Source organism: Megalops cyprinoides, chromosome 8, assembly GCF_013368585.1.
Source record: "Megalops cyprinoides isolate fMegCyp1 chromosome 8, fMegCyp1.pri, whole genome shotgun sequence".
Lineage (NCBI taxonomy): Eukaryota > Metazoa > Chordata > Actinopteri > Elopiformes > Megalopidae > Megalops > Megalops cyprinoides.
The window spans coordinates 36,548,761-36,576,639 of NC_050590.1; the positions used below are offsets into that span (position 1 = coordinate 36,548,761).

A 27,879-nucleotide genomic window follows, 5' to 3' on the forward strand; every position below is an offset into this window, starting at 1 on the left:
TGTATTGTTTTTAATAATAAAAACTTTTTTTAAAAAAAATTCTTATGTTGTTGACAGGCGGGGGCGGGGCCCCGCAGTGACTCCCCTACTATGACGTCACGTGCATAACCTTTACAGCCATGCATTGACACCAGGCAGTTCTGGAGCCGCGCCTCTTGTAGACATACAGGTAGGCATCGCTGACTTTTACTGGAAGGAGAAGTTTACCACTAGTACTGATATTGGACCAAAGCACCCAGAAAACACTTCTAAATTATGAGCATTATAAGCACAAAAACCTTTCGTTACCAGTTCTTTTTAAGTTTGACGTGCGCTGGCAAAACATTAATTAGACATGTGCCTAACTACAAGTTATCACATTTTGACATAAGCTTAACTTAACTATTTGTAAGCTAATCTAATCAGTTGCAAAAGATAACTGTAATGGCAAAAAATATATTTGTACAAATCTTGTACAAGATGAAATCAGGTAGGCTACAGTGAATGCTAGTATTAAACAATAATTGTCAGTACTCCGGCCCCCTAGCTGTTGTGTTTATGTTCTCCCCATCTGTCATTATGTCCATGTGCTTCCATGTGCTTTCCTTGTGTTCCAGTCCTGCCCTGCTCTCCGCCCTGTCTCCACCCACCTGAATACCGCGATCATCTCCACCTGCCTGCCTGTGTGAAATACAGGATATTTCATGTCATGTAATATTTAATATGTTTAATAAACATAAGTCATACGTGTGTGGTCCTGCAGGTATACAGGTAATCTTGAATGTCTATAGACACCACCCCATTTCATTTTTTTTCCTGTACTGTATTTTAACTGCTCTATCTGAGTGTAGAACGCACGAGACCACCTGTGGGTATTTAAGCTGTGGGAACGCGCTGTGTTCTTCAGTTGGCAGTTGACATGAACCGAAGTAAAAAAATTAGCCGACCCACAAATATTTGTTCATTCATTCTTTCAGGTGGGTAGATATCACCATAACCACATTGTATTATTAGCGTACGTCGTCTGGGTAGTGAAACTGTTACTGTCATGTAGCTTGTTGTTATTACTATATCAGTCTATAGCAGAATCGCTAAAATGTTACCGATATGCGTATGCTAGCTTGCCATTTACGTTGTCAAACCTGGGATCAAAACGAGTAGGAGTGAGTTAGATGTAACGTTTGCCTGGCTCCACGGAATACCAGTTCAATGACAATAATCCAATAACAGACTGATTTTATGTTATATGCTGTGTAGTTTGATTATTTGTGTTTCCCGTAGAATGTTAACAGTTTAGCCAGAGATCGAACGGCTGACTAGCCGCTTTAGTTTATCGTTGCCAAGGCAACCGGACAGCTCACTGGCTGTGAGACGTCACACATAAACAGAGAGCATGCCCGAGATAATGAAGCCTAGTTGGGGTGTGACTGAGAATAAATGGGAATACAGTGACTGTTTCACACTTGCAATGACTTGTACAAATTGTAGATAATCTAATGTTACAGAATAATAAATTTGCCTTTATATAGAATTGATAATTTTCCAATAGCCTATTGTCATATAGAACTGTATTTCATCTTTATTGTAATTCCATTAGCCTATGGATTTTAAATGGAAATATCTGTTGTATTCTGTGAGATATTTTAATACTTTTATGATTCTGATACAATGTTGATACTGTTACACTGTCATTTGTATTGTGTTCTTCAGTTGGCAGTTGACATGAACTGAAGTAAAAAATCAGCCTACCCACAAATATTTGTTCATTCATTCTTTCAGAATCCACATATTAAAAATATGTCACCTGTGGAATCATCTCAGAACTGCGCACCTGCTTCCCATCACCTCATCAGCCCAGCCCTATATTCACCCTGCTTATCTCTGTCCTGTTTGCCAGTTCGTTGCAGTGTTTTGTGCCTGTTTCGTTCCCGTCGTGTTTCTGCCTGTAAGTCCTGCCATTTTTGATCCTGCCTGTACCTTGACCTTGTTTCTGCTCGCTGCCTTGCTCTGTTTGCCTGATTGCCAGCCTGCCTGGTTCCTGACCCTACCTGTTCCTGTTTTCGACCCTGGTTTTGCCCACGGACTGCCTGCCTGTTACTGACACTGCCTGTTCTGGTTTTGTGATTTCGCCTGACGTCCTTAATAAAGTCCTTTGGAACCTGAAGCTCTTGTGTCCGCACTTGAGTCCTTGCCTGAGCCCTGACAATAATAGTCATCGAGTTATTGAGGAGAGCCAGTCCACTGGATTTGAAGGAATGGAAGCTCATTTGTTGTGGGCCTGCTGGGCTGGCCCCAGTCCATTTTCCATCAGATGGGCTTACTGCAGGAGATAGAGGTGCGCAGGAGGAGATCTGTTACACGACTGTTGTTGGGGAAACAAACGCGGCATCCAAGTCTGTCACTGGAGGTTCATTTTTTCTGACTTTCTTGCGATTGACGTGGAGGGATATCAGAGATCTGGTTGTTTTTGCATCTGTAATAGCTGTCTTCACTGACAGCCTCCAATGTCGTGTTGGGTGGTGCTCATGTGTAAAGGGAGGTGCTACACATTACCAACAGCTTGGTATTCTGGCATTCCTCCTGGACAGCCTCCAGTTTCATATTGGGGCATTTTAGTCTCCAAGAGTGTGTCATTTTGTTGTCTAAGGACTTGCTTCCACAGTTGTGGATGAGTTCAGGATGCATCAGTAGTCCAGAATTCTTCCCCTTCCAGAGCTAGCTGATTAAAAACAATATTGAGCCCCCCCCCCCCCCCCCCCATTAGAGGCCATTAGAGGCCATTAGAGGAGGAATGCAGTGACCATTGTTCTTGCTGAACTTATATTAGGCCACTTCAGAAGTTTAGTCCACATGGTCACGTGATTTGATCACTGGTAGAAAACTTGTGCCTCCACATTGTCACACAATCTGATTGGACAATGGGAGCCCATGTAGACGCTGCCTGAAAAAGACCTGAGAATCTCCAGTAGACACTGGGTGATCCAGATGGAGCTCACCTTTTAAGTGCTGGGTGCCTCAGAGGGGTTACATGAAAAGCAGTGCCAGGATGTTTGTGTCTCTCAGAAATCAAAAGCAGTATCACAAGGTCAATTTACAAATTGAGTAGTGTTTCACGTACTGATAAGGGTGAGGGGTCATGCAGAGCCTAATCCTCTTCTTCCCAGGGGGCGAGGGGCATATATTATACATTTTGAAGATGCCAAGAGAAAGCATTGTAACAAGGTTGGTTTTGTTTGCAAAGATGTGTCTGTATCCCCATTGTAGATCCTGTCACGTATTTAACTGTTCCACAGACTGAGTATTATGGCGCTTTAAGAGGCTTCCCTTATTCCTAACAAGCTCTTTTTGGACGTCTTCATTTTCCTGAGCCACCACAGGTGATCAACAGTGTTTTATCAGACTACTTTGTGGACCACTCTTAGACTAGCCTGACCACAGGTCCAGTTCAATCTGACATACTCCCAACAGGAAAGGTAAAAAAAAAATGATGTAAAACATGTTACCTGGAAGTCTTCAGAAATCTTGATAATGAAAAGCATGGCATGAATCGAATTTTACAAACCATAAAATGTTTTTGTAAAATATTACAGAAAATATTAAAATCCTGTTATTTCCTTTTTTGAATGATATTTCAAATGGTATCTTATTGCACACAGAGACCATTGAGTCTTTGAGAACCAGAGCATTAGAAAAATGAAAAGGAATGGAAAAACTAATGCCTTCAGGGGAAAAACTGCAGGTGTTTACTCAGGATTGGAGGAGCCTGAGTTCAAGCTCTTATTCAGATTCTAAAAGTGCAAAGCCTTTGCTGTGCAACTCCCTCTGTGGTTATTATTTTGGTGTAATCCTGTGGGCATCAGTGTAGCCCCACACCAGTGGGTAGCTCAGGGAAGACTGCAGGAAGACAGTGTCAAACCACCACATGACTTGCCAACACAGTTGGCAACACACTCGCCAACCCTTTCTTTTCACCCGTCAAGGTTTTGAGCTGTCTGTCATGAAAAGCCCTTGCTGTGCTGTAAAGTGGTTGTTGGGCTGAAGGAATGAGTCACCCATTTTTCAGCATGGTCTCTTGTTCTCCCAGTAACCACAACATTCAACCTCTGCTGCCTAAGAGAAGGCATGCAAATTCTCTATAGGGCACTTGGTTCATGCAAAGAAACTCCCTCTCAAGCTGATGCAATGGGCTTAGTGAATAGGATCGGCCATCCAGCTTATTTAAAGATCAGTACATCTGCACTAGCATTGATCCCAAAAACAAAGAAAAAACAATTTCAGTGTGTTGCTCCATGTGCTAACACATATGACCAAAGATGGAAATTCCTGCCACAGCCATGTTTCAGTTTCAGAGCAGTACTAAGAGCAATGTTTTTTTCCATTAGCATAATGTGTGTGTGTGTGTGTGTGTGTGTGTGTGTGAGAGAGAGAGAGAGAGAGAGAGGGATAGAGAGAGAGAGAATGAGCAAGAGCACTGGAAACTACTCATGCTCCAGTCTCTGTCAGCAAGCCGCAGGAGACCCCACAGAGCACCCAGCTGGCTGTGCATCACCATGGCGACAGCATCAGCAGCAGGCAGGGGCCTAGCTCTGGAGCAGGGCAGTAGTGAGGGTGTAACTACACGAGTGGGGGCTCTGAGCAGTTTCAGCATGCACGTGCCAAAAAGCGAAGGATTGGACATCATTGACTGGGTTCCTGCTTGAAGCTAAGAGTACGGTGATGTGTAAGGAAATGTGAGACACAGGTAGGTATACGCAGATGGGGTGTCACGCTAGTTAAGAAAAACAGTTTCTTATCATTTGATCAACAAATTGTCTATATGTTCATTAACTTCACACAGCTGAGAATCTCTTCTTGCTGCAGCTCCACCTGGGTCTCCACCCTCAACCCAGTCTTGCCTCATCTTTTACTCTTCTCATGTTTTCCCCTAGTCTCACCCTCTGCCTCACAGTGGTTGTTCCCGGGTTATGACTTGTGCAAGCTCAGCATCTGAGGCGCGGCGGGTGGTGCTGGTTTCTATGGTTACTCACCAGGTAGAGGCTGTGATGCTGGGAGACCTGGAGAATGCTCTCCATAATGGGCCTAGATGTCCCAACTATGCCTGTCCAATCAGAATCAGACACCTGATTATGCTATTATTGTCTTAAAACTGTCTTAAAACCTGTTAGGACACTTTACAAACAAGCCCTTAAAGTCCTGGACAGGAAATCACAACAGTATCACCATTGTGATATACTTGTTAAATATAAAATTGTTAAGCTTTGACAACTCAATTTTGTATTTAGACGTCCCTTTAGTACATAAGATTATTCATAATGCTGCTACTCCACCATTGAAGAGCTTTGTTCAGCTCTGCTCTGAGCAAATGAGCAGAGCTTCAAGGTCTGGTTCAAGGGGAGATTGTAGCATCCCTAAACAAGGCTCTGCCTTTGCACAATCTGCCTTTTCTTCCAAAGCCATTATAGAATGGAATAAGCTCCCTGCCAATCTGAAAACCTGCACAGACTTCCATATTTTCTCTCGTGAAGTAAAAAAATGGATTTTAAGTAACCAGTCTTGTCAGCATTAATTCAATTCAATTCAATTTTATTTGTATAGCGCTTTTTACAACACAAGTTGTCACAAAGCAGCTTTACATTGATCCCAGGCCTGAGACCCCCTGAGAGCAAGCCTAAGGCAATGGTGGCAAGGAAAAACTCCCCAATTAACAGGAAGAAACCTTGAGCATTAATTCGACATTCTGATGACCTGATTTTATAACTTTGGATATATGTATGTAATATTTTTATGTCTATATTCTGTCATGTGTTTATTCCTATGAAATGTATCATTATGTGCCTGTGTATGTGTGTGTGTGTGTGTGTGTGTGTTTCCATGTGCTTGTGTGGGTATGAATAGGATGTTGGCCTATTTGTAGTGGTGATGTTAGGTTTTGTTTTGTGTTATATTGTTTCCTTCACCTACCCAGGGACTGCAGATGGAAATTAGCTAGTAGCTAAATCTGGTACAAAGCATCTTTCCTCTTTTGGAGGTTAATGTATTTTGTACATGGTCCCTGATATAAATAAATTTAATAAATAAAAAATAAATTATGTTATATTATACAGATCTGCTGAAGATGTGTGCATACTTTATTAGGTACACCTGTACCTAATGCACCTGCAAATATCTAATCAGCCAATCATCTGGCAGCAACTCAATGCATAAAATCACGAAGACATATTCAAGAGGTTCAGAGGTTGCTGTTCAGACCAAACATCCGTGGGATGATTGTTGGTGCCAGATGGGGTGGTTTGAGTATCTCGGAAACTGCTGATCTCCTGGGATTTTCACACACAACAGTCTCTAGAGTGTATAGAGAATGGTGCGAAAAGCAAAAAACATCCAGCGAGCGGCAGTTCTGTGGGTGAAAACGCCTTGTTAATGATAGATGTCAGAGGGGAATGGCCAGACTGGTCTAAGCTGACAGGAAGGTGACAGTAACCCAAATAACCACACGTTACAACAGTGCTATGCAGAAACGCATTTATGAACATAAAACACCTTCGAACATTGAGACCCCTCCAGGTACCACTCCTGTCAGCTAAGGACTGGAAACTGAGGCTACAGTGGGCACAGGCTCATCAAAATTGGTAGGGTCAGAATTTGGCGTAAACAACATGAATCCATGGATCCATCCTGCCTTGTGTCAACGGTTCAGGCTGGAGGTGGTGGTGTAATGCTGTGGGCAACATTTTCTTGGCACAAATTAGGCACCTTAATACCAATTGAGCATCGTTTAAATGCCACAGCCTACTTGAGTATTGATGCTGACCATACGCATCCCTTTATGACCACGGTCTACCCATCTTCTAATGGCTACTACCAGCAGAATAACGTACCATGCCGCAAAGCACACGTCATCTCAAACTGGTTCCAGGAACATGACAATGAGTTCAGTGTACTCCAATGGCCTCCACAGTCACCAGATCTCAATCCAATAGAGCACCTTGGGGATGTGGTGGAACAGGACATTTGCAGCATGATATTCTATTTGTAATTGATATCATATTATGTATTCTTAAAATTATATTTAAAATATTACTTTGATGTCATGACCAGATTTTAGAATGGCAGGTGTGCACGAGCTGAAATAAGTCAGGGTGGGGGGCAGTTGGAGGTATTTTTTAACTTACATGCGAAAGGGTTAAAACAAGTAGGCACATATCTACACATTGAGAAGAGAGGGAGAAAGGGCAAGACAAATGATTTATTAGGTGTCATTGAATGTGGCTTGGTCTGTGGACATTAGACATGCTGGTATGAGTATATCAGAAACAGCAGCCCTGCTGGGCTTTTCACACACAGCAGTGTCACAGGTATATTGAAAATGGTCCACCATTGAAAAAACATCCAGAAAACTGCAGTCCTGTGGTCAGAAACAGACCGTTTATGAAAGAGGCTAATGGAGGCTGACACAACTTGTGCAGAGCAATAGACAGCCTACAGTCTGCCAACTAACAGCTGAGTGCAACAGCGGTGCCTTAAGAGGCAAATCATGCACAACTCATCGTACCTTTTCAAGGATGGGGTATGGCAATAGATGACCTTACCGGGCTCCAATCCTGTCAGTGAAATGCAGGAAGCTATGGTTACAGTGAGCTAAGGAACACAAACAGCAGACAATGTAGGACTGCAAAAAGTTCCACCTGGTCTGATGAATCCCAGTTACTGCTGTTCTACACTGATCAGAGGACCAGGTTATGGTGAAAACCACATGAGCCCATGGATCCATCCTGCCGGGTGTTAACAATGCAGGCTGCTGGTGGCAGTGGAGAAAAAGTGCTGCCCATATGTGTTTGCTTGTCATTACTTGCAAGCATTTTAGGAGAGAACATTTTCAATGAGGCAATAAATAATGGGCGATATCAGGGGCGGAGCCGATGGCTCATTGCAGAGGGGGCGAGGACCTGTAGTGGGCCTTTATACAGCCTAGTGTAGGCTGTATGGAGATGCAAGACAGGTCCAAGGGGAAACTTACAGAGACGGAAGGAAGGAACGGAGAGAAATGCGGATACAATGAGGTGTGCTATTTCAGCCCACCTCATTGCATGAGACCATTTTTAAATACTGCAGCTCCGTCGCAGTGACAGTGATGGGAATAAAACAAGACAGCTGGCGATTGCCTAGTTCCTACTTTGGGACTCGAACAGAGGGCGTAATTTTTCTGTTTGTAGGCTACACTTACACAAGGATACTGGACAGCGAATAAAGTTTTCTGTAAGTTTATTGTGTCTCTGCTCATTCAAAACAAATATCGCGGCGAGAAACTTAGCTAGGGGTCGATCGAAAGCATTACGCCCTCAGCCTGACTTTTTATTTTTTTGCGGCAATCAAGACACACAAACAAACTTTATTCAAGATATTAAACTAAACAACAAAAATGCATGTTCAGTCAGGCAGATTAGGCCCAAGGTGGGCCCCTTTGTAACTGGAAGAACCGTGGGGCCGCTCCCTCTGCCCTCCTGCTCACTCCGCTACTGGGCAATATTGAAGCTGAACTATGACTTCTTCCTGTGAGTACATTCCAAACTCACAGACAGGTCAGTGTACATACATTTGCTGTGTGGTGAATTAAGCACCTGAGGTACAGATTTGTGTGTGAGTTACAAAACAACCAGCTTTTTGTTCAAACACTATTGCAATTCCTCAGTGCGTGTTTGTGCTCCACTTTAGCATTCTTCAGGAGTTTTATTAGAAGACACACTATATTCCTTCAAGATGTTTGAATTCATATTAATTTTTCTAAAAATTTGGCTAAAAATACTTTAAGGATCATCAGAATTTTTCTCCCACAGAAAAGTAGTAAATAAATAAATAAAATTTAAATAATAAAAATTTAAACAACACCCCTTTTTGGGAATGGAGTGTTTATTGAAGGAAGTCTTTGCCAGATACTTTACGCCCCTGGCTTTATTCATTTTTGAAGCATTAGAAGTGATGGCTCCTTTGGGGTTCAAACAGCTTCTCTCCAAGCACACTCAAATGTAAGGAGTCAGTAAATGAATGAACGAACAAATGAACGAATGAATCAATGAATAATGTTTATGAGAAGCTGAAGGAGGGGATGTGTCCATACTAGGGTTGCCACCTTTGATTAGTGAAAAACCGGGATGCTAGGACGATTTTTTTTGGGGGGGGGGGGGGGCGGGGGGGTTAAGCCTATTACACCATATTTACAAATATACTATGTTAACAGTTGTAGGACTCCCTATTGCCTCTATTACCTATATTTGTCCTGATGCAGATGCACTCCCTGACACAGCTGCACTCACTCTGGACTCCTTTGTCTGCTGCTGTCCCTTTCTACATTACAGTCCTTTTACTATAAAGTGTAAACACAGTGTAAACACTGTCTAATTATAGTCTATTATAACATCTAATCATACGTCCAAAGGTACTCTCTCTTTAGCAATGAAAACATGATTAGATGTATTATAATAGATTATAAACAACTTTTTAACTTTGGGAATTTGGGAAACCTAACACTGACATTTCTCACCTCTTTTTCCATGTTTATTTCTCATCCGTTTTTGCTGCGTGCAGAAGTCTCTGCTGTCCCTCAATGAATGCTTTAATACTCGAATCATGAAAGATTTTCGCACTTACTTTATTGCCACAATCTGTGGCTGTGAAGCACTCTGTGGTATATACACACTGCTCTGCTACTGCTATCTGTCTTCCTCTGGTGAACATTTTTTTGTCATAAAAGTTGCAATGGCTAGATTTTTGCATTTGCTTAATACAAAACTTTGGTGCTTCTTTGCTTTTGCATGATTTTCCAGCGCAGTTTCCTTCATATTTAACTGAAATTTTGGCTGGACACAAAACACACGTGGCGGAGAACGGGTCTCCTTGGGTGGGCCTTACCCATTCAGAAAAGTTTTCTCTTTTCGCCCAGTCTGAGTTGTACGTTGTAATTAGTTTTTTCTTTGACGATGGTGGCTCGTCCCATTTTGTTTTGTCGTCCTCCTTGTCCGTCTCTGCCCCCATTTCACAAAACCGACAAAATTAATTAAAGTTTTAAAAAAAAAACAAAAAACAAAACTAGCGTTACCTCTAGCTAGCAACTGAAACGGTGGGGTCGTGGATGTGGATGCTCGCGGCAGACTGACAGCCTGGGCAGTTGCTAGGCTATAAGGTAAGCTTTCATATTTCTGATACCAATCAAATAAAAGTATAGACATGGCCAATCGTCGCTGTGTTTTACCCATTTTTACCCGTTTACGGGCACAGGTTGAGTGTATAAACATAACCAAGAAGAAAACAGAATAGCAGTAGAAGGAAACCAAATCAGGTTGTATTTGAAACTATGAAATTCTAAATTAGAAGTACATTTTCACAAAAAGAACATTAATTTTGCGGGACAGTCACCCAAAAAAGAGAACAATACCGGGAAAACCGGGATGGGTGGCAACCCTAGCCCATACCTGTGAATGAATGAGTAACTCACTGAATCAGTCGATGAACAAGCCTGTTTTTATACCATTGCAAATGAGTCTACCATTACATAAATAAATAGGTAATAATGAACAGGTCGACTCGGGCGCTCTGTTACAATTACCACAGAGGAGAGGGAACAGAGGGGATTAGGAGAGAGGACTGAAGGAGTTATAGGACAGAACTCACAGAGACCTCAGAACATTCATGAGGAATATCTAACAACAACTTTTAATACAGTCTATTATCTGTTTTTACCAATTGCTCATTGTTTTTATACAAATATATTTATTTTTAGAAGTCACTTGTACAGAGTTTTGAGAGAAGAACAGCATAGCACCTTTCAATTTTAGGAATTTGCAGGCACCTCACAAGCCTTTAGAGGGCACTGCAGCCCAGGGACAGCGCTAAGGGGGTGCTTAGGAGTGCATTGCACCCCCAGACGGACTTCAGTGCACCCCCAGTTGTCTCCTTACATCCTGATGCCTACATGGTATTTATGACTTTTTGTGCACTGCTGTGGATTGCAATAGCACCTCTCTGTATTTTCTCCTGGCGCTGAGGCTGCTGCAGTAGACAGATGAGAGAACCCTGCTGGCAAACCCACTCCTATCCTGGCACCATGAAGCTAATTTTTCCACTACCATGGTTAATGGATCAATGGACCTGAGCTGTGTGATTTGATCCCAAGTGGTAGAATAATCACTTCTGCTTTGCAATTTTTTATCTCCCCACTCCTACCCTCTGGCTTTCCTTTATCAACAGAGCACACAAATGTTGCCAAAGACTCTCTATAATGGCCAGTTATTCAGGTCCTGCTTTCCTTCCACCTTACTTACAGGAGGTTCTGGTGGTGTCTGTGTTCTACGCTGACTATAAATGTTGCTGTTGATCACACCCCTTCAAGAATGTTCATAATGAGCCAGAAAATCAGAACCTACAAGCTTCCACAAAGGCAGGATTTTCAACATTGTGCATTCTGAGTTGACTACCTGGTCTGTACATAAAGAATCTGTGCTGCTGGCTTGAACAAACATATGGGGGACACCAGGGTAACACACCTCAGATGCAGAGCCACCCAATGGCCTAGAGGCAAATCCCAGCGACTGGCGTTACTATAGAAACAAGATGGGCTCAGGTGGTGGAGCTGGGTAACTCTAACATCTCTGCATCACATTTTTAATACTGTTTCACCCACGCGCCTGCTCCATGCTGGCACTCTGGAGGCAGAGAGAAAACATCTTCTGCAACAACCTCTTTGTGAATATCCTCTGCTCCTTTTAACTACACCAGTTTATTTTGGTGGTGTCTCTCTCCAACAACTTCAGTACAATCCACCACTCTTACAATTGTTGTTCAGCTTATTTAATTGTACTTTAATAGTATCAAAACACTCATGTCAGTTTTCTTATTTTATTTGGACATGTGCATTTTTGCACTTGATTTTTTTTGTTCAAATGTGTTTCTAAATTTTATCATAGCTCCATTGCTGGAGAGCTGTCTCAGTAGACCCCATACTAGGATCCATTGCTGGTGGAATGTGTCAGTAGCTACTCTGGAAAAGGCTGGAATAACTAAAATGAAGCAAAATTCATATTTAGGTGGTGAAACAAAATAGCTACAGAGTGATATACAATGAATATGAAGCTGATTGATGATTTATAGGCACATACAAACTAACAGTAGTGGCCTTGATACAACCATTTCTATAAAATGACCATAGTGTGGAGGCAAGGCGATTACAATATTGAGGGTACAGACACCTTTACAGTGTCATTGTGCTGCATTTCATAAGATAGGCAATAAAATCATTTCAACAAAGTGCATGCTTCATATCTACACATTACAAAGCTGGTAGGGTCACACAGCCACTTGCAAAAAAAGAAACAAAAAAAACTGGGAGTATGCGAGGGGGGATCAGGTTGCCAAGGCAACGTGGCCTCTCCGATGAAGACATTTCCACAACACAGAGAACCAGTAAAGTTAACCCATCTGACAAAGGCAGAATAAAAAGCACACACAGTATCATGAAATGATTAGGAAAGTACTTGTACATACCTATTGAAGGGTATAAAAAATATTTCATTGTGTGTTCCTGTTAAGTGTACCTGGAGAATTAGAATCACCTCATCACCCTTTGTGAGCTCACTGTGGATGTTCGGATAAACAGGCTCAAAGCATACTGAACCATGGTTTATAACACCATGACTGTTATACTGAAACATCTGATAGAGGGAAGAGTACATGGATAATGATGCCATGGGAACAAAGATTTCATATTCCCTTTTTTCCAAAACCGGATTACTAGACTAAAACTAGATAGTGAATTACCTTGCACTTAAAAAAAACAATGAACGCCACATTTTAATCCAACTATATTTCAACAGTAATGAAGTCAGGGCACAGAACACAGAATTGTAATGTTTTATTTACAAGATCTCCAGATTCCCGTAAATGACAACCTTCAAGTATAGTGCTGAGTCACAATTAAAAAGCGCAGACAAACGTCACAGCTTCCCTTTGTCAACGAAAAACAGTGTATAATAACCCTTCCCAGAATTATTAAATGGCACTCCCAGAGGACATACATCAATCAAGCCGTCAATATGATATGGTGTAACTGCTAGACAAGACATGGGTCTCTCCAAGCATCAGGACCCAGATGTGTTTGGAACTAGAAATTTCATCAGCTCGTGCTGAAGATCCACAGTACCTGGGTCCAGAATCTGAGCATCTAGTCCCCTCATCTCCAGTTTCTTGGCATCCGGCAAAAGATCAAGTCATGTGTGCATATTGTCAGCCACTGGCTCATAGATGTGCTTTGACAATACACAAAAATCTACATCAAACATGCAAAAATCCACCCAAATTGAGTACTCATACATGGACCACAGCATACAGGCACAGCGCTCATGGTTAATCAGACCTCCTTGTAAAAAAGGCCTTTAATTCAAATGCACATACAATTTTGCAAACTGTGTATTCAAAACACCAGTCAATTATTCCCAAAATCCACCTCTCACCTTTACCACGGACAGACTCTTCATGTTGTCCTTACATTTTCAAGACTAGCATGACTGCAATGCTCACGTTGCATTCAGAGTTTTGTTGGATTGAATATCCTTTTCTAATTTACCCTCAAATGTTGAAACATTATCACTGTTGCAGTGTTTTATCTACCTGAACCAGTACCGCCTCTGAGTACCCTGGATGTGTTTCACATGTAGGAAACATAAAGCAAATAATGGCCTCCTTAAATATTTGTGCATGTATACAGATAGCCCAAAGCAGTAATAATAAGATTCACCTTCAACTCTCCTGTTAGGGCTGTAAAAAGAGAGTACACTCACAGAGATCTGAGCCTTCCTTTTGGACCAGGAGGACTCTGTATTGAGGCACTTTGTGACACTGTGCAGTGCTAGTATGTGCATATCAGGGAAAACAAACTCTGCCGACTGACGTGAGATCAGCATGAATCCACTGAGGGAAGCCTTCAAAAGATTCACTTTTCCCTTTTCACCATTTCTTTGTGACAGATTATTCTGCTCTGTTGCCCTGCAGCACATTTGATTAATTAGGCATTTCAAAATATCCTCTTAAAGTCCCACCTGTGGAAGTTAAAAAGGCTGTCCCCTCATGTGCTCTCACACCAAGTTTACCTTCTCCCTGACCATGCTCCTAGTTGTCCCCTTCCAGTTTGGACAGCTGTTGTCTGAACTCCTGCAGCTCATTGAGCTTCCCGTCCAGGATATCCAACAAACTCTTAAGCTCATCCTTCAGGTGCCCTTGTTTCTGGTGGCTCTCTGTGATGTTGTTCTGCAGCATCTCGATTTGGGATTCTACTGCTTCGTTCTTTATCTCTGCAGCCTGTGGAAACGTTAACAAAGGAGAACAATATAATTACTAGCAATGACTGCACTGAGGCATTACTGTGGGATAGCATTCTGATGTAGTGGTTAGGGAAATGGTCTTGTGGGCTGGACAGTTTGCTGGTTATCTGCTTGCTTTGCAAGGGGGAAAGACATACCCGGAGTGTGTCATTGTCAATTTAATATTGTCTTTCTGACTGCAAGGCATTACGGGTGTGACAAGCTTATAGTGCATTACATGTGCTGACAGTTTCACAGTTTCACAGTTCACACTTGAAGTTCTGCTACTCTTTGGGAAGTGTGGTTATGAGCATTGAGGTGGTGGAAAGTGTTGACATCCGGTAAGGCGCTTGCGCACGCAGCGACTGGCAGTGAGTGAGGTGGCGTCCGATATGTTTGTTTGTTTTTTATCCGTTTTATAAGTCGTGAATGTCCCAAAGTTTGTCTGAAGTCTGTTTTAAAGTTTCTCCAAGTCAGTTAACTCCGATCTGACGATATAACAAAAATGGAACTTTTCTATCTGATTTTAACCTGGACTCTGTTGACGTGCCTGCTGTTTGCCCGAGACACAAAGCAGGCCGCTCAAACAAGAACTGTGTACAGCAGAGATCAGCTGCTTCAACTCCGCTATGAGAGCGTGCATAGCACACCAGATGTGGCTTTACAATTACCAGATGGTATAAGGAAAGATCACAAATCCGAACATTCAGCATGGCAGAGAAAAAAGAGGAAACGGGGCAAACGCGGAGGTGTTCGTTTACGCCTGAAGAAGCAAAGTCTCAAACGGATCCCCCTCCCCACAATGATTTTGGGAAACGTACAGTCCCTCAGGAATAAACTAGATGAACTGCAGGGAAATGTCCAGCTGCAGAAGGACTTTCGGGAATGCTGCGTTTTGGCCTTCACGGAGACCTGGTTGTCTGGCCATGACCAGGACCGAGACCTGTGGATTGACGGTTTCGGATCACCTATCCGGACGGACAGAGATGCCGACGTAACGGGGAAGACGCTCGGTGGCGGGGTATGTGTATATCTTAATAGACGCTACTGTACTTCTGTGACTGTCAGAGAAAGCATCTGCTTACCCGACATTGAGCTCCTGTCCGTGTCAATTCGCCCATTCTATCTGCCACGCGAATTTCCGCAAGTTTTTCTTTCACCCAAAGGCAAATGCCACCACTGCTTGCCATGTTATTTCTGATGTCATCCAAAAATTACAAACACTCTCACCCGACGCTCCGAACTTTATCTTAGGTGACTTTAACCATGTTACTCTGAAAAAGTCAATGAGAGACCTTTACCAGTATGTCAACTGTCCAACCAGGAGGGGAAAGACACTGTATCTATGCTATGGTACAGTGAAGGACGCTTACAAATCAATTCCACTGCCCCCGCTGGGCTCTGCGGACCATAACTGTATTCAACTCATCCCCAAGTACAGATCTGTCTTGAGAAGGGAACAAGTGCAAATCAAGGAAGTAAAGGAATGGACGGAAGAATCAGTTATGTGCCTTCAGGAGTGTTATGACTGCACAGACTGGGACACTTTTAAGGAATCCTGTAATGACTTGGATGAACTCACTGATGTGGTGTGTTCATATGTGGCTTTTTGTAGGGATATGATCATCCCATGTAAACAAATCAAGATTTATCCTAATAATAAACCATGGGTGAATGGGTCTATAAAAAACTGTCTGCGGAAAAAAAGGCAGGCCCAGAAACATGGTACTGCCACTGATTTACATGTAGCCACCAAAGAGCTGAAAACTGAGATATCCAAAGCCAAACAAAGATATAAATCCAAACTTGAACAAAGAATGGCTGAGAATAACCTTGGCTCTGCCTGGTCCAGTATGAAAACTATAGCTGGTATTCAGAACCAGAGTAACAGTAGCCATATCTCCCTTGAGGGTTTTAAATCTGATAATGAGCTTGCTAATGCATTGAATTGTTTTTATAACCGTTTTGATAAGTTTGATTTCAGTCAGGAGGTTGAAGAACTTCAATATAAACTCAAAAATAATCAGTACACCAACATTACATGTACAGATGTTGAAAATGTCTTCCTCAAGACAAAAATTAATAAAAGTCATGGACCAGATAATATATGTGGGCGTGTAATTAAGTTATGTACAAGAGAGTTGAGCCTGATATTCCATTTCATCTTTAACAAATCTCTACAGACACAACATGTACCCAAGGTCTGGAAACATGCTGCTGTGGTCCCTGTCCCCAAATGTAGTAGGCCAAATACTTTGAATGATTTTAGACCCATCGCTTTAACCTCAATTGTAATGAAAAATTTTGAAAAGTTGGTAAGGTCACAAATTTTAAGGCACACTGAACATGCACTGGACCCCATGCAGTTTGCTTATAGGCCAAACAGAGGAGTAGAAGATGCCACCCTTACTCTACTTCATGTGCTTCTTAAACATCTTGAAGGAAGTGGGTCTCATGCACAAATTCTATTTATTGATTTTTCATCTGCTTTTAACACAATCCAACCGCACATCTTAGTAAATTGTCTTCTTGCACAATTTGATTTAAGTTTTAACCTTATTGGTTGGATTCTGGACTTTTTAACAAATAGGACACAGGAAGTCAGGGTAAATGGAGTCATGTCTGGTCAGCTTTGCTCCTCCACAGGTTCACCACAAGGGTGCGCCCTCTCACCCCTTCTGTTCATCCTGTATACGAACATGTGTCAGAGCAAATATGTCAATAGGACTATTATGAAATATGCTGATGACTCTGTGATTGTGAGCCTGCTGCAGAAGAATGAAAGAGGCCATGGGCCAATAATAGAAGATTTTGTCCAGTGGTGTGAGGAATCTCACCTTCAGCTGAACATATCCAAAACGAAGGATATGCATATTGATTTTGGAAAAAACCTAAGATATGAGGCCACTACTGTGAAAGGTGAAACAGTGGAACAAGTCACATCCTATAAATACTTAGGGACAATCATTGACTCCAAATTAAACTTCCAGGAGAATTGTGAAGCTGTTTGCAAGAAAGGACAACAGCGGTTACATTGCCTGAGGAAGCTGTTCCACTTTAATGTTGATAAGACCATGATGACTTTATTTTATCGCACTTTTATTGAATCAGTCATATCCTTCTGTTTAGCATCATGGTTTGGCAATGTTCCCCTTACACACAAGAATCGCCTATATCAAATTGTTAAGTGGTCAAGTAAACTGACTGGTGAGTCGCAGCTGCACCCTTCTTCTCTATACACAAGTCAACTACAGCGGATAGCAATGGCTATCCTAGATGATAGCCAACACCCCCTGCACAGTGAGTTCCAATACCTCCCCCTTGGACGGAGGCTGGCAGTACCAGGTTGCAGGACAAATAGATTTAAAAACAGCTTTGTTCCTGCTGCAATTATTCTGCTAAACAAAATGTAAATCTAGATTGCGGTTTACCTCTACAATTACATAATGCACTTTAGGTTTACTGTATGTACTGTAACCACTTAAGCACTTTAATTGCACCTAAGTTTGCACTGTAAGATATAATGTTTATTGTACTTATACTATGCAAACAACAAGTCAGTAAGGTCATGTAGGGCAACTGTTATGCATAGTCACACGCTCCAACATTTTTAACCTTTTTATGTGTGTGTGTGTGTGTGTGTGTGTGTGTGTGTGTGTGTGCATGTCATATATGTTATAGGTCATATGTCAGCACTGTCTTTGTAATATTTATTTTTGTGTATATTGTATGTTTTAAATTCCATGTTACATGTGTCATGTGTTTTTTGTAGCTTACATGTTAAGGATACCCATCTCTCTCTTGAACTGCAAAACCAGTTTACCCACGGGTACCAATAAAGTAAACTGAACTGAACTGAACTGAACTGTGGGTGTCCCCATTAAAGACTGAGCCTGTGGGGTGATTATTGATTAACACACTGGCAGGTGTGATGTTCCAGTGGGCATTTCCCGCGGTGGGAGACAGAAGTGTAATGCAAACCTGCACGGTCTTGAGGTGCCGCTCAGGATCAAATTATACACTGCTGTGGAATGGCTGACAGCTTCTCATTTTGGGACATTGGCAAGCTGGCCGTGTTGTACATGCTGTGACAAATGGATGCCACTGTTCGCTGCCACTCCTTTGTTTTCCGCACTCATTTAAAGGGCCAGAATGGTAGATTCTACACTCCCCTTTAACATTCAACAAGAGCAAGGCCTTCGGAACAGAGCTGCTGTGGAGCAGATCACATTCTCCTGCTCCTACTCTTACTTGGATTCAACAACAAGTCAATGTTAGCTGGCTATCTGGTATTACAGAAAACAGTTTACATTGCTGGGAACAATTCTTACAGCAGCTACAATATGAATGTATATAATCTACACAAGTTCCTAAATTACAATGCACAGATCATATATTCTCTGTGTGTCAGTGAAAACTGTCAGTTATAACCATAATTCTGCCACTCAAAGCCACTCAAAGATATAAATATGGTGCTGACTTTCAACAACGTGTACGCTGTAAGACCACAATAATTCATACTAAAAAAAAACTAAATGCGCAGACACACAGCAACATGTATGAAGGGACACAGATAAGCACCATATGAAATGAATGTGTTAGATAAGACACCTATTGATGCAACTGTAAATAAGCATTCCACAAATTTGAAAGGGAGTGAATGGGAAATTGCAGGGCACCGTGTCTTGAAACAGCTTTAACATAAAATGTCAACACCAGCCTATTTCAATACCCTTCTGCCCGAAGAAAGGGCCAGATATATAGAGAAACCAAGTCTGATTGGACTCAGTGTCCCTTTTCTATCCCAAAATCAGTGTGGAAAAATGACCCCACAAAGTGGCCACTTTCCAGAAGGCTTTATTAAAAGTGACTAACAGGTGAGGATAAGCCATTTAGTCGACCATAGATTGAGTACTTTGGTAGCTAGCTAGCTAGCTAACCTAGAGCAAGCTATCATAGCTAGCTAGCTAACTAGCTAAACTAATATATCTGGGAAACTGGAATCAATCATATACAAATTTAACAACAAATTCTCAGAGAATTAATTAACTTTCTGACCTACATGACACAAAATGTCTGCTGCACACACAGATGTGAATAGTATCGGGATCCCATAAGATCCCCATGGCTAGGGAGCCCTCCTGTGTGTTAGCTTTAAGCCAACTATGATGTCTTTTTGGCTCCGTTCTGCGTCTTGGAATCCTGTAAAAGCTTAAATCAGGGTTAGTTATCTTATTTGCTGTGTAACCCACCATGCAACAGCTTTTTGGCATGGTTGTGATTTTAGTTTTAAGACAATAAAGAAAACTATGCAATTCAAATCGATGGAAAGTGCAGCATTGTTTTCCCCCATGGCATGGGCATGGCCTAAATGCGCTCTGTCTCTATAGCACAATAATATAGTGTAGCATGCAAAGTGTTTCCGGGCAACAGCTGTTGCAATCAGTCCCCACATCATACTGGCGCATCAAAAGACCAAAAAGCAAGAAGAAAGAGAACGTGTCAACTTGGCATAATCTGAAATAGGAATAAAATGATATGGCGTGCTGGCAAATGCAGGAAGCATATGACTGACAAAGGGAAGGACAGTCAGTGGATGGTGAGGGACGATGTAGACTAGCGCACAAGGAATCCCTGACCTCTGTCACACACATAAGGAACAGCATTATGGGATTGATTAGTGCATGAGGCATCCTGTAACCCCTGTTAAACACAGCAAAGAAAGCCATTATGGGAGTGTTTAGTTTGTACAGAACCTATATGAAAGAAAAAGTATGTTTGCTTAGAATCGCTTATTTGTTGGCTCTACTGTCATCTCTTTTTCAACCATAAAATTGACCTCAAAGATAAATATTATCTTTAATACCATTTTCCCACTTCTGTTAATTACTTTACTATTTGTTGTTCCATTATAAGTAAACATTTTGGGAAGCCCTCGTGTTCTGCTTCAAGAACTTTACTGGCATCTCAGAAAACCTTTAACAAAAATTCAAAGATTACAAAGATCTTATAATAATGCCCTAGACACTTACAATGACTAATAGTGACTTACATAAACTTTTCACTCTATCTATCGTTACAGAGGGATTTTTATTGAGGCAATTTGGGTTAAGGACCTTGTCCAAGGGTACAGCAGCACTGACCCTTCTAGTAATCATGTTATGTACCTGTAGTTTCTGGGTGATGTTCTCACACTCCCTCATGAGCTCAGGGATAATCTCTGCCTGCTTTCTTAGGTTCTCCAGCTCCTGCAAAAAGTCAGACAAACACATTATACCTCACATTAGCCAGCAGACTGTACACAAACACATACACACATGCGCACACGCACATATGCTAAAGCTCAAATTAGACTATACGTACAACACACATGCACATGCACATGCACACATGCATGCACATTTCATGTTTAGAATGTGATGAAAGCTCTGAGGTCATTCTGCTTAGAGTTGTAGGCGGAGTTTGCAGGGAGGCAGGGAGGGCATTGCCCCCTCAGTCGCTGAAATATGTCACTACATTTAGTCTAAAATAGGTCCAAAATTAATCTAATTAATTACATGCTTTATGATTAATTAATCTAAATTAATCGCATATATAATATTTGCCATGAGAAGCATTTAAAAATATTTTAAAATACTCCTAGCTAGCCTGCAGTTGGGTATGATAAACAATAGCTTGCTAGCAAGGCTACCGTATATCTAGCCTGTCCATGTATGCTAAAAACTAGCTCAGTAGCCTGTAGTGGGCTATGATTAAAAGTGGCTTGCTTGCCTACCATATAACTAGCCTTTACGTGTATGATAAAAAGTAGCTGGCGAGTCTGCTGTTGGGTATGAAAGTAGCTAGCTAGCCTTTTCGTGTATGATAAAAAGCAGGAAGTTAGCTAGCTAACTAACCTGCAGTCAAGAAACTGTTTATGTGTTGCTTGACAGCACGTGTAAATGTAATCCTGAAGGAAGTATTTTTGTCGGCGGAGTCGAATAAACGACAAGACAAAACTTTGAGACAACAAAACTTGTCTCAAATTATCGTTACTTGATAAACAGCCTTGTTTGTAGAACTGTTGTATAAAAGCAATATCACACTCGAAGTCGTGCTGTTATACTGAATATCAGCACGTCTGTGATTATCTTCAGCACTCGGGTTGCAGCCTCGTACCTACGACCGAATCACAGCCGTGCTGATATTCTGTATAACAGTACTCACCTCTCGTGTGATATTGCTTAAATGCACAGTGATGTATGGGGTCAAGGGGCATCATGGAGTGCGATTAATCTGCGTTAATTTTTTTGACGCATTATTTTTTCTATAATTAATTAATCTCAATTAACGTCTTATTTTGACAACCCTACAGTAATGCAATAAAATAAAATGATTGTAAGAAATAAATCTGAATTCTATTATGTTTGCTTTTGTAATAGGTAGGTAGGACACTGGTTATTTACAAGCCTACTGTAACACAGACGACACTGTTGCTGAGCATTTTCTAATTGTGTGCATGTGTGCGCACAATAAGTTCCATATGAGTGAGTATGCATATTTCATAGTTTTCAATTTAACACAAAATTATTTCATGTGTACACTAAATGTTTTAAAAGGGTACATGGGAAATGAAAGCATAACAGTATAATATAAACAAATTGATATTTCACTTTTAAACTTTATGGTTAGTGCGCTTCATTTGTGTGCGCTCATGTGTGAAAGACAAATACCCTACGTAAGCCGATGTGTGATATAGTACAAAGTGGTCAGAAACTGATTTGATGCACTGTGTTGTTTGGCTTTATGGCAACCTTGGCATTATTGTCTTCTGTTACTGTATGTTTATGCGTGCCACGCAACAGTTGGACTGTGTACTCCCCCCCCCCCCCCCCAGCGCAAATGTCAAACTCCGCCTATGCTTAGAGCAGAGATATTAGAGCTGGAGAAAATAATCGCGATGCAAAAGTGAAAGATTGTGCATCGATGCAGAAAAAGAAAATAATCGATCCTTAAAAACTGCAATTAACCCTTTAGCGTGTACTGTCCCACCGGTGTGATTAGCCGTTTAGCGCCTATGCTAAAACCGGTGTGATTAGAACTAGGGACTAGTTTGTTCACTGTAACGTAAAAAATATATATTTATTACTTATTTACGGGGATTTCCCTGGGGATCAACTTGAGCAGTAGAACTGATGAATGTGTATTTCAAGGAGTGTCAGCCAGAGAGCGCAAAAATGAAGGATGGGTTTATTCTAATTATCATATTAGCTCCTTGCGTCTGATTTAAAGGAAAACAGCTTATTTAATCACACTATACTGCCCAGTGAAAGCATGTTTTAATTTAGGCGCACACATAAATTTTTTTTTAAATCTACCTGGTTTGCGCCTACCTCAGTAAATCAGGGGGAGAGTCTTTATTTCTGTCGCAAAACTGAGGATTAAAACTTACGTACAGAGCGAACTCTCCCATTCTCTGCTATACCCGTCTTAAACAAATAATTCCTAATTGTTATAGCCTATTGTTATAAATCTTTTTCACCATGTCTCGCCCTGCACATTTAACTATATTTCAGGTTTAGGAAAAATATAATTAATGAATTATTAATATTGTAATGACTAGAGGAAACTCTTGCTGATTTTTAGCGTTATTAAGCTCCTCACAGTTTTCAGTTAGCATTTGCTACATTTTTTAATGTTAAATCGCTGTTTCCTCAAAGCTAAAATTAGCTAGAATCTTTCCAGTCTAGTGTTCTAATCGCACCGGTTTTAGCATACGCGCTAAACGGCAAACCACACCGGTGTGAAGGTACGTGCGAAAAGGTGGGGGGGGGAGAAACATACCTTGTGGTAATTTTACTTGATAAAGATTTTTGTGTTGTATGACTATGATTTTTGAAAACAGCTGTTAAAGTTGAAAACTAAAAACAAATCTGAGGGCTTGTATTCTAGTATTTAAAAAAAAAAAAAAAGACAAGATGCATCGTGATGCATCGAGAATCTTTTTGTAATCGAATCGCTACTCTTTGAATCGTAATCGAATTGAATCGTGAGACCAGTGAAGATTCACACCACTAAGAGATATTGAGGGCAAGGCATCATGAATCCACAGCAACTCCTCTATTGAGCTGATTGTGTAAATAACTGACCTTTCTCATGTTCCAATGCAATTATGGATAACAGAACTAGAGTGTAGCCAGCACTACCCTCTCATTCTCTTGCCATGTTGGCAAATATATTTTACTCATGATGCAAAAGTGATTCGTAGCAGGTGTATGAGCATAGAGGTGGTTTAATGCCATGTAGTGTGTGTTCAGCTCTGTTTTCTTCACTGACCACACGATGGAGGACCATACTGAACATAGTTCAGTTCAGTCTAGTGACAATATATAGGGTTTACCGTATTATAGCTTGGATTGTGGAGGCCTTCTCACCAGTAAGAGATTACAGCAATAGGAAAATGAGCTTTTGCCAATGCCAAAATTGGTGGAGCTGCAACAAACTCTGAATTGCTGACTTGTTGGAACCAATTAAAAGCCTATTCTTCAAAGCAAAACAGTGTTATTGGTCAAGCTTGTCACTTATACCATTCTGCAGTTCATGATGCAACACTTTTCTATCAGTAGGTAGAGAAGCTGGCCAACACTTCTCCATAAACAAGTAGAAAAGAACAGGTTAAAACAACCATAATTTATTATAAAAACCAACCAACAAAACAAAGAAAACCAGCCTATGTAAGCCAGGAGCAGGGACAAAGTGAGCCTCCCTTGCTCTGCAGCCACACCTGTATTTGATCAGGCCTCAGTCAGGTGTGGCTCGTTATCCAATAGGCTGGTCCCCCTACAAATTGCCAACATGTGCACATAATTAACCAATTAATACACAATTGACAATTAGCACCCAGGGAGAGGTGATGAAGGCTCTCCTTCACATTTTCTTCCCCCTCTCCCAGTCTCACAAAAAGTGACACAGCCAGAACTAGCTCCAGCGAAATGTCCCTGGACTGTCCACACAGCAGGCAAGAGTAGAGCCAGAGTCCCCACCAACAAAGGACTGCCAGATGTCAGGAGCCTTCCCTCCTGCTTTGCAGATGCCAATCTCCCCCTTTGCCTATCCAGCAAAACACCCAAAGGCTCTGTCCAGCCTCCCAGGGCTCCCCAGCTGTTCTCCCACCAAGGGCTATAGGGTGTCCTCTCACTGGTCACTGAGAATCTCCCTTCTGATCACCTGAACTGTTCTCCTGCTGCATCTGACACCAGCTTTCCCTCCTAGCCATGCCAGTTCCAAGGGATTCCTGAGCTGCTCCCTCTTCTAGGGCCCCCTGTTCCCTTTTCCTGCTCATTGTGGGTCACTCCTTCATTGTGGGGAGTATGAATCCCACTATTTACACCACTTGCAGAGATGCTGGCTGCCACTTCTCTCATAAATGAGCCAAAAACAGAAACCGAACAGACAACGAAACCAGCCTATACAAACTCACAGCAGGGACAAAGTGAGCCTCTCCTGCTCTGCAGCCACACCTGTATTTAATCTGGCCTTAATCAGTAAGGTGTGGCTCATTAGCCAATAGGCTGGTATACCACACAAACACAGGTGCACACAGTCAACTAACACTGATCGACAATTAACAATGATTGACAATCAATTAACGATTAGGCTTTAGGGAGAGGTGGTGAAGGCTCTCCTTCACACAGTAATGAGGCCAAAACTGGACTGAAAATCTAAAAATTACTAGCAACAAAGAAAATGTCCCTTTTCAATAAGTAAATTCCGTACTTACTGGAATTTCAGTAATCTCCAGTAAGACTGGCAAATGTGACATAACATGCTGAATGAATGCTGAACAGCAAACAGAAAATAGATAAAACTATCAAACAAATAAAATGTCTGGAATTTGCTGAGAACAAAATGTTTAAAGGAAGAGGCCTAGAACTGCCACCTGTTGAAAAATATGTGTGTACAATCAATATTATCACTTCCTTTTGGAAGTTAATCACCTTCTGTGGGACTGGAGTGACACACATGTAGCAATCGTGGCTGCACGGCTCGGAATCGATGGCAGATCCTTGGGATCGATGGCAAAGGATCCAGTAATCAGCCTTAGAACACCACCCCCCTGTAGACTGCACCAACCTCACAGTCAAGCTTTAGAAACACATCAAACCAGATGTCTACTTTGCTCCAAAGCAGTCATATCATAGCAACCCAGTGACTGTTTTGCTCCAGACAAATGGTCAAGCTCAGGAAATGGAGCAAACCAGTGACCACTATATACCAAACAAACCCATGGCAACATGGGGCACATGAGTAACGCAATGGTCAGCACATTCATTTTGAGCATTATCTGAGCTCTACAGCTGCAGTTCTTTTCAAGTTGTGCCATCAAGAATTCAGACTATGACCCGGAGCCCATGGTGGAATGAAGTGGCTTTGTTCCACTGTGAAATGGTTGGGCATGTATTGCTTATCTCATTGTGAGGGCGTACATGCATACACGTGTGTGTGTGTGTGTGTGTGTGAGATAGAGAGAGAGAGAAAGAGAGGGAAAGCTTGCATATTTGCAAGGAGAGGGTTCCAGGCTAGCTCTGAGCCCTCACCTGCTCCTTCTCCTGTAGCTCATTTTCCAGTGTCTGCTTTTGAACCGCCAGGTTCTTGTTCTTCTCCTTCTCCTGAGTGGCCTCATTACACTTAGCCTCCAGCTCTGTGATCTGCAGCCAAGGATACAGAACCTCTTAAAAACACTACACCCCCAGCTTCCTCTGCCAGTGTGGGGTCAGCTGGTCACAGCCCCCTGGGTCAGCCTGAAGCATGTCATGTGAAATAGGGCACTCCATGACTAACTGCTATGCTCTGAGAACTGTGCAATGGTAATATTTTTTCCCTTTGATTCTGTTGATTTAAAGAATGTGAGTAAACCGAGGCTGAACAGTGGCTTAGGGTCAATAAAGCAGAAAAGACTAACTGGTTTCCCATTTGATTTTTTCAGTTAATTATACCTTTGGCTCACAGCGATAATGAAAACAGAATGACCTTTTTCTTGATATGGTCTGGTAGAAATCCTATGGGTCTGTCCTTGAACTAGAAATAGCTGCTGATATAACATTCAGCATTGAGATTCTCCATCTGCATCTACATTAGTTAATTAGTGCACCTCGATCCATTTCCTCTATCAACTTCCTATTACATTTACATTTATTCATTTAGCAGACGCTTTTATCCAAAGCGACTTACATAGGTTACAGTTCTTTACAATGTTAACCATTTATACAGCTGGATATTTACTGAGGCAATTGTGGGTTAAGTACCTTGCCCAAGGGTACAGCAGCAGTGCCCCAGTGGGGATTGAACCGGCAACCTTTCGGTTACGAGTCCTGCTCCTTAACCACTATGCTACACTGCCGCCCCCATTATTCACCATTAGTCCCAGAAAGACTCTATGTGTGTCATCATGACTCACAGACAGGTATCCACACCTTGTCTTTTAGCTGGGCATTCTCCTCCTTGCTGGTGGCTAGTTGCTTCTTCCATGTTTCCACACAGGCGTTAGATTCCGCCAGGGCATCCTCCAGATGGGCGTTGCTTTCTCTCAGGGTCTGCAGCTCTGTCTCCCACTTTTTGACATTTGTGTTGCTGGTAAACCAGAGTAAGACAATAGGAGGATGGAGGGGGGGGGGGGGGGGGGGGGCGGGGCGCAAAAACAGGATGGAAGAAGAGAAAATATACTGTGGACTACTCTACTCTGCTGGTACTATAAGGCTATAGTGACTGCAGGTTACCTTTGCTCCACAACAGTCTTGAGCCATTCATTTTCGCTCTTGAGCAATGAGTCAGCTGGCCCCACGTGAGAGATCTTCTCATCGTCTGTGCCATTAATGCTGGAGGGTAATGTGGAGGATGGGGTCTCACACCCAGACTCCTGAAGGAGATAGAGAAAAGAGGAGAGAGAGAGAGAAGAGACCTCTTTACAGAGCTCAGTCCTCTCAATAAAATGGGTACCAAGAGGGTCTCAGTATATCCTGATTGCCACATTCATCTGCTCACTCCCTAAACCCGAACTGCCTCCCTGCTCTAGACAGGGCCTAACAAATTTCACCCCACAGAGTCAACACACATCAGCACTAAGCACATTTCAGCCTGGTTTAAACTAAAACAGTGAGAATCTCATTTGGTCCTAGGAAAGGTTGCAGAGAATTGCTTTTTGTGCTGAATGGTTGTGATCCTGTTCAACTGCTGACTTATCAAAGTGTCATGACCACTTTTGATCAAAAATATCACTGTGCACAAAAATGTTTGTAAAATTGGTGGTGCAGCAGTGGTAGTTTGGTCAAGTGGGAAGGATACTGGGGGTGCAACGCATTATTGCAGGTTAAATTCCCTGGTGGGCCACTGCTGTTGTATCCTTGAGTAAGACGCTTCAGTAAATATAGAGGAATATAAATCATATGTAAACTATGCATGAGTGACTGCCCAGCAAACAATGTAATATTGCAGTTGTCAGCATCCAATTGTCATTATTCTGACAGTGTATCTGTTATTCCTAATATTAACATACGGTCAGTGGATTCAGTTTCCTGAA

At 41.9% G+C, this 27,879-nt stretch overlaps 1 protein-coding gene across 3 annotated transcripts in view; it reads right to left on the reverse strand.

Moving 5' to 3' along the window:
• Positions 1-12,910: 12,910 nt before the first annotated feature.
• The window catches only part of LOC118781588 (homer protein homolog 2-like), a 42,513-nt gene continuing 27,544 nt past the window's right edge, over positions 12,911-27,879 (reverse strand). For all 3 annotated transcript variants that reach the window (XM_036534556.1, XM_036534555.1, XM_036534557.1), the window contains 5 exons: positions 27,080-27,219; positions 26,777-26,933; positions 25,901-26,011; positions 20,492-20,572; positions 12,911-14,322 (listed from right to left, as the gene is read on the reverse strand). In XM_036534556.1, coding sequence (XP_036390449.1) covers positions 14,134-14,322; positions 20,492-20,572; positions 25,901-26,011; positions 26,777-26,933; positions 27,080-27,219 — 678 coding nt within the window. In that variant the 3' untranslated portion in view covers positions 12,911-14,133. The remainder of the gene's footprint in view (positions 14,323-20,491; positions 20,573-25,900; positions 26,012-26,776; positions 26,934-27,079; positions 27,220-27,879) is intronic.